The 7,291-nt window shown below is 39.5% G+C and overlaps 2 protein-coding genes across 4 annotated transcripts in view; one reads left to right on the forward strand and one right to left on the reverse strand.

Moving 5' to 3' along the window:
* The window catches only part of mfsd10 (major facilitator superfamily domain containing 10), a 9,270-nt gene extending 4,007 nt beyond the window's left edge, over positions 1 to 5,263 (forward strand). Inside the window, exons 1-11 of one of the 2 annotated variants that reach the window (XM_036213435.1) lie at positions 310 to 427; positions 507 to 610; positions 1,283 to 1,441; positions 1,518 to 1,709; positions 2,718 to 2,820; positions 2,924 to 3,035; positions 3,122 to 3,230; positions 3,308 to 3,398; positions 4,516 to 4,563; positions 4,655 to 4,744; positions 4,832 to 5,263. In XM_036213435.1, coding sequence (XP_036069328.1) covers positions 394 to 427; positions 507 to 610; positions 1,283 to 1,441; positions 1,518 to 1,709; positions 2,718 to 2,820; positions 2,924 to 3,035; positions 3,122 to 3,230; positions 3,308 to 3,398; positions 4,516 to 4,563; positions 4,655 to 4,744; positions 4,832 to 4,935 — 1,146 coding nt within the window. In that variant the 5' untranslated portion in view covers positions 310 to 393 and the 3' untranslated portion in view covers positions 4,936 to 5,263. Of the gene's footprint in view, positions 1 to 309; positions 428 to 506; positions 611 to 1,282; positions 1,442 to 1,517; positions 1,710 to 2,717; positions 2,821 to 2,923; positions 3,036 to 3,121; positions 3,231 to 3,307; positions 3,399 to 4,515; positions 4,564 to 4,654; positions 4,745 to 4,831 lie in introns of those variants that run through there. The other variant, XM_024275110.1, reaches the window with a different exon arrangement.
* Positions 5,264 to 5,859: 596 nt separating this feature from the next.
* cenatac (centrosomal AT-AC splicing factor) overlaps positions 5,860 to 7,291 on the reverse strand; it is a 5,948-nt gene continuing 4,516 nt past the window's right edge. For both annotated transcript variants that reach the window (XM_024275112.2, XM_024275111.2), the window contains exons 9-11: positions 6,651 to 6,752; positions 6,411 to 6,543; positions 5,860 to 6,328 (exon numbers count right to left, since the gene is read on the reverse strand). In XM_024275112.2, the coding sequence (XP_024130880.1) occupies positions 6,238 to 6,328; positions 6,411 to 6,543; positions 6,651 to 6,752 (326 nt within the window). In that variant the 3' untranslated portion in view covers positions 5,860 to 6,237. The remainder of the gene's footprint in view (positions 6,329 to 6,410; positions 6,544 to 6,650; positions 6,753 to 7,291) is intronic.

The raw sequence follows: 7,291 nt of genomic DNA on the forward strand, positions 1-7,291 counted from the left end.
GCTAATTTAGAGTTTAGCTTCTATTTTAGCAACAGGCTAGCGTTTTTGACTAATTTAGTTTACTGAGAAATTGGGTAATTTAGAGTTTAGGTCAACTTCAGCGCTCTTACATGGTTTTTTATTGAAATTTCAAGTCTTTTAGACAATTTAACATTTTGCAAATAGCTTTTGCATTTTCAGTAAATCCCTTCAGCAATTAAAGTAAATTGCGTCACCATATTCAGCAAAAACATTCAGTATCTTCAGTGACTACTTTCTGCAAAAAGCATTTACACGAGCATTATTGCAGATAATGTAACATTTCTTGTTTTTTGTTTGTTTTTCTTACAGGATGTCACGTATCAGTCTCTGCAGAATGTGGTGGGTTGGTTCCGAGCGGCTGTTGGGATTCCTATGGAAAAGAAGTACAACACTGTTCTTTTTGGAGGTACTGATTTGGACTGTACTCGCCCAACCGGGAAGCCGCAGATCCAGGTTTTTAACCCCTTTCTTTTTTTGTCTTCCAGGTCTGATCGGGTCGCTATTTTCTTTGCTGCAGTTCCTGTCCTCACCTGTGACAGGGGTTCTTTCTGACCGTCACGGCAGACGACCCCTGCTAATTCTGACCACCGTGAGTCCTGCGAGAAAGTCCAAAAGCGATGAAATGTCACAGCTAAATACTAAAGTCATGGATTTTGAAAATAATGTACTTAAAGTTTGGCATTTTTCTGATGATAGAGGGTTTATATCAAGAAAATTAAGCTTAAAAATTGCATTTTTAAATATTTTTTTATTCAGATCGTGAATCAGATCTAGACACAAAAATGCTATTTGAAAAAGATTGTATTTGTGACGTTGAAAACACAATAATCTCCCTGCTTTGCATCCATTTGTAGACAAATAGATCCACGAATGTTTTCATTTTCCTCATCTGAGCTGGAATCTGGATCAAAAACTCTACTGCTGGATAGCTCCAATAGTTTTATTCCACCAGTTTTGTTAGGTTGGGGGTGTGATGGGGCTGTAAGCAAGCAGCTCTCAGCAATAGGAGTGGGCGGGGTTACTCCGCCCACAACTTAGAGGCAAATTTCTAATGAGCTCTTGCTGCTCCTCAGAAGTTATATCATAGAAAACGACACCGATTTTTTAAACACCATACTCGTAATTAAAAGACTATAGCGAGAACGCTTGGAAAATAGATCAAAACATGATTGGAGTGAGATGACAACATTTCTAAGAAAGGATAAACATTTTAGTAAATGTTGGCGAGTTGGCTTGCTTGATCGTGTCCTTTGTGTTCCAGTTGGGGCTCATATCCTCCTACGTGGTGTGGGCCGTTTCCCGGAGCTTCAACATGTTCCTTCTGTTCCGTGTGATCGGGGGCATTTGTAAGGGCAACGTCAGCCTGTGCACCGCCATCGTCGCCGACCTGCCTTGCCCAAAAGCACGGAACAGAGGAATGGTGAGAGAGTTTAACAGTAATTGAGATATCTAACGTTGCAAACGCTGAGCTGACAGAGGCCTGGTGCTGTGAACAGGCGATGATCGGCATTGCCTTCTCCGTGGGCTTCACGGTCGGACCGCTCATGGGAGCTTACTTCGCCGTCACCTCCAGAACAACAGGGAACGTCTTCTTCCAAACCCCGGCTCTGATCGCTCTGGCGTTCAGTGTCGCCGACCTGCTCGTCATTTGGCTGATGCTGCCAGAGACGCTAACGGAGAATGTCAAGGTCAGGTTCTGCTCCTGAAGTCCTTTTGTATATCCACAACAGGGGCGGACTTACCGTTAGGCTGAGGGAGGCGATTGTCTGGGGTCCCGAGTTGAACATTTATTTAACTGTGTCGCAGATCACTGAAATGGGATAAGAATATTCCAGTTGAAACAAATAAGCTAAATTCATTTTCCTTAATTCCTCTTGCCTCAGATCTACAGAGCATCATCCATCCTACGGGAAATCCCATTATACGTTAGCATCATGCTAGCAGACTTTAGCATTATGTGTTAGATTGATTTCTACTTTTATGGATTCATTTATTTTATCAACACAGCTCTAGAGACATTGGTTCTGTCTACTTGTGGACCAACGAAAAAACAAAATAAGGGCCCCCTTTTTTATTTTTCGCCTGGGCCCCCCAAACTTCTAAGTCCGCCACTGATCCACACATACGTGTCATGTTTTTGCTCTTATAGAAGAAGTCACTTTGTAGGTTAAACCTTAGAACAGGAAAAGAAGTTAAATTGTGAGTAAAGACCACTCCTTGCAATGTTTTATATGGATATAATTCACCTTTTTGCAAATCTTAAAAAGTAAAATTCTAAATAGAGCGTTAGATGTCAAAGCTTTTATTGCACTAACCTCTTACCTGTCCCTTCAGCTTCCTGCTAATCTTTTCTTTTGTCTCTGAAATGTCTTGCTCAATACCTGTAACTTCCTGGCAATTTTCCAGGAAGTTCCTGTTGCAGCTTCTGTGAAATCACAGGGAAGCAGAGTTTACTGTTGCCTCTTTGTTCTTGTTAAGATCAAATATGACCGTTTAGGACAGGCGACCAAAACTCTGAGTCATGAGGGCTGCTTGAGTACATGGTAAAGAAAACTATCAAAGGAGGAAAAAGTTACTGCTAAAAACCCATTTTTTAAAGAAAAGATCCTCATACTGGTCTAGTTTTTTTTCTGTATCTTTTCTTTTTAACCTTTTCCATAATTCCAAATTAAAATAATGTTTGTGTTTTGGTTCAGGCTGCGTCTTCTGGGACTGGAGACTCCAGGGATCTCCTCAGCCCGCTCTCTTTGTTCCATTTCACAGCCGTTACCAGAACAAAAGATCCCCCTTCAAAAGAAAGTGAGTATCAACCATTTCAAAGTAAATCAGAACTTTTCTACTTATTTACTGCACATGAGTGGACTTTAGCAGACTGATAAGAAGTAAGGATGTGTTCTTACAGGAATGCAGAAGCTCCGAGTGTTGGGTTTGGTCTATTTCTTCTACCTCTTCCTGTTCTCCGGGCTCGAGTTCACTCTGAGTTTTCTGACTCACCAACGCTTCCAGTTTACAAGGTATAAACTTGTAGATTACTCTGTCATGTATCCATCATGGGAAAAAACAGCAGCTTCTGAAGTGCTTCTCTTTCCTCTCTGAGCAGCATGCAGCAAGGAAAGATGTTTTTCTTCATCGGTGTCATCATGGCTCTAATCCAGGGGGGATACGCTCGGAGAATCAAACAGGGGCAACATATCCGGGCCGTTCGCACGGTAAAAGTAGCAGCAGCCGTTCAAGACATAAATCTATACGAAAAGTGCAATTCATTCAAAGTTTTCCTGGTTTTTAGGCCATCGTTACCCTGATCCCAGCATTCCTCCTGATTGGTTTCTCATGGAACACAACGATGCTGTACATCGGGTTGGCGTTGTACTCCTTTGGTGAGTCTTATAGGGTTTGAACAAGAAATACATTCATGGATCTGTCTTTAAGTCCTGTGCAAGGTCAAGGGGAAAGCTGGAGCCTATTCTAGCTAGTAATTGAATTTAATTACCGAAATTTGAACTGTGATTTGTTTCGTTACACCGTTACTGACAAAAGTCATTAATTACAGTAAAATGTTAATTTGTAATTCATTACCCCCAACATTGGCCGAACATAAGATAGTGACACAGTTCAAAACAAATGACAAAGCAGCAGTAAAACAAACAGTTGAAATATAAAATGGATTTTTTGCTCCTTGTTGAATTGTGGGAGTTTCAGTAGAAGTTCCAGAGCCTCTGAATATAACTTGAGGTTACATGTCCAAAATTACTTTTATCTGATCAAAGATCATACTAAGATTGAACTGGATACATTGATCTTGAAAAAAAGTATTTGATTATAACAAAAGTTAACATATGCCACACATTTGGATTATTTCATTTTGACATGGGCAGAACTGTCTAAAATACCAGAAATGGTCGAAGAAGAATTACAGCGGAGTTCTGTTTCAAACAAACACGGCTGCAGTTAACACGGACCGAGACAATCTTCTGAGCGTGCTTTTATTTATTGTATTTATTTATTGCCCATGTAAACACAGCTAATGAAAGGGGCCTTGTGTTCAGGAACGATATGATTTAGGGGGAGAAGGTTGATGATTAATATTCGGGTCACAAAGACAGAGCCCTGGGGAACACCTGTAGTAATGGGAACTGTGTTATCTACATTATAATATCTAGGCTATATTACTGTGTTAATAAATAATTCTAATAGATCAAATTAAGATTATGGATATTATGTCAAGTTAAACAGAACTCTGATTTATTTTAGGAGGTATACATAAAAAAATCTTAAATTATCTTTTAGAATTTCAAAGAAAATGTAATTGCCAATTCTTACCACAGATGTCACTGTTGTGCCACTTAAAGACAAAAAGGTTGTTTTTATAAAATCTTAGAAAAAGATTACATTTACAGTTAAGTGGTGGCTTTTATCATGATTTATGTGATATGAAAATATTCCCGAAGTATAAGAGTTTGATGTTTTATGGAATTTATTGCATTCTTTGTGCAGCTGCTGCAGTCGTAGTTCCCTGCCTGTCGACACTCGTCTCAGACTATGGTGAGATTCCTTTAAGGCTTTTAATGCCAAGACTAATTTGATTTGTCAAAAATGAGCACACAGTTTCCATTCTCTGGGATTGTTCTTCCAGGCTCGGCCAGTCAGAAAGGCACCGTCATGGGAATCCTGCGGAGTTTGGGCTGCTTGGCCAGAGCCCTCGGTCCAGTTGTGTCATCCTCTGGTAAGATAATCATAAGAGAAACTGTATCGTTGACCTGTAACTTTTATTTTAGTTGTACGTCTCTAAAAATGAATGTTTGCTTCACAGTTTACTGGATAGCCGGAGCTCAGACATGTTTTCTGCTCACATCCGCTGCTTTCGTGATTCCACTCGTCCTCCTCAGTAAAGCCAGCAGACTAAAGGAGGAATGACCCGCTTGAGGACAAAACGCCTTACAGGACTCAGTTTTTGCTGCCTGAAACTTTTGTTTACAGGTTCATGGAGTTAAAAAGCACTGAGTTGTTGAAATATTTTCTTTTTGTCAGCAACAGTGAAATGAATGTATTCCATACTCTCAGCTAAAGATGCCAAAAGAGACAAAAGGTATGTAAGATGTGAAATGAGTGGCTGTGATGTGTTTATAACAAAATATTTGAATTGTCATTCAGATTTAGTATTTTACGCCACAGCATTTTATTTTTTCTCACATTTAACTTTTTTAAATTCTATTTCTACTAAATAAAAGTGTATATAAAATGATGTGTATGAGTTAACTTTAATTTCAGCTCCAACTTTATTATTAAGTACTATTTGAGAGATTAAAAAGAAAAAATGAACTATATATCTTTAGAATCTACTGCATGCATACATCTAGAACAGGGGTGTCAAATTCAATCGCACAGGGGGCCAAAATACACCTTAGTAATATTTAACATTAAACAAGTAAAAATGCAAACCTTTGCTTCAGGAAAGGGAAATGCCAGCTCCCTCTAGTGGTTGGTGCATCTCACTGCAATGACTAACTCAGAGAAAATGCTGCAGGTTTTTGTCAGGCATCACCAGTGTTCAGCTACCGGAGGGTCAGCTGGAAAACTGTCAGAAGCTCCTGAGGAGCAGAGGTGGAAACTACAGCTGAACGTCTGTAGAGATTTTCAGTCATAAAGCGACGTGCGTTTTCTTCTTAAACGACTTTTTCTTCCTGAAGACGTTTCACTTCCCATCCCAGAACTGATTAAGCTTCTTGGAGAAAAAGTGAAAGATCTGTAAGAAAATAAATAATTTTGCCATTTGAGAAGAAAAAGCACCTCAGTAAATTACAGCTGGATATTTGATAGCTACTATAATAGAAAGTCATATGGAATTGAAAAAAAAACTTTAATATAATTAATTGAGAAGATCCTGAAAGGCAAAATTGACTCTACATTTTGCTAAATTATTTTTTTCAGATCGAGTGACTATTGCTGCAAGGCTGTTAAAATATATTTAGAGAAATAAAGTTTTTATGAACATAAATTGACATTTTCTCTCCCGTATACATCCATCAAAATACAAGTTGAGCTCATTTACTAAAAACTAGCCCACAATACTTACAGCCCTGCTGTTAATGTATGAAAACAAATATAGACAAAAAAAAAGAAGGCTTTTTCACATCAGTGAAAGCTAACATTTCTATAGTTTACAGAGATCAGAGCAGCACAAGTAAAAATCTGCGATCAGTTCTCACAAATCCCATCTCAAATGTCTGAGTTTGGAAGCTGCTCTCTGCTTTGTTCCCGCTTTCTCTTCTGTCGTTTCTTCTGTCCTTCCTCTTGTCTGAATTGGTGCCTTTTAGTTCAAATAAAAATGTATATGGTTACCAAAGCTAAGATGATTAAAAAATACAAGAAATAGAGGAGAGAAGAGTCACCTGGACTGCCAGCGCCGCCCGCTGTTCCAAACGCGACCAAAAGAAGGAAGCCAGTTGGCGTCCGTGTGTGAACTGTGGTCAAAGTTGGCCCCCACCCTGTTTGGAGGAAGCTTCTTCAGCTTCTCTTGCTCTTCTGTCACAGACACAAGGAGAGTCTATCTTTACACTTCTGAGTTATTGAGCAGAAAATGTTAATACTGGAGATAGAATTGAACGAGAGGAGGAGGATCTGAGTCATACTCCGTTTGAGGAACTCCTGGAGCGACGGGCCGATCTCCGTCTGTTCTGAGGATCCAGAGGTTCCCTCCTGAGGATCGTCTTGAAGCCAAGGAGGGACTGCGCCTGCAGCAGAAAGACCGTAACCCTGAGCGTCAGCTATGATGAACTAAAACGTAAATCTAGCAGTGCAAACTTTTGTTCACAAATAAAACTGTATGCTCTGCTCCATTCTGATGCATCCACTTGCAGACAAATAGATTCATGAACGTCTCAGTTTTTCCTCATCTGATTCAAAATTGTACGGTTGGATATCTCGACACTTTAGTTGCACCAGTAACGTTAGGTCGGGGAGTGAGGGGCAGTAAGATAGCAGGAAAGCGTGCAAACTGGGAGGTGACAGGAAGTGGGGGTGGACTTGCTCCACACCAACGATACCTCCCACAACTCAGAGGTGAATTTCTAATGAACTCCTGTCGCTCTGCAGAAACTAAAATCTTGAAAACAGTTTTTAAAAATTTGCCTAAAAACTACATAATCATAATAAAAATAAAAAAAACACTTTGAAAATAGATTAAAAAATGATCAGTGTGGGAGTTTAAGGTGTTATTATTGTCTTTAATCATGTTTAGATGACATTTTTATACTTTCTGGTGTTCATCCTT

Source organism: Oryzias melastigma, linkage group LG9 (genome assembly GCF_002922805.2).
Source record: "Oryzias melastigma strain HK-1 linkage group LG9, ASM292280v2, whole genome shotgun sequence".
Classification (NCBI taxonomy): domain Eukaryota; kingdom Metazoa; phylum Chordata; class Actinopteri; order Beloniformes; family Adrianichthyidae; genus Oryzias; species Oryzias melastigma.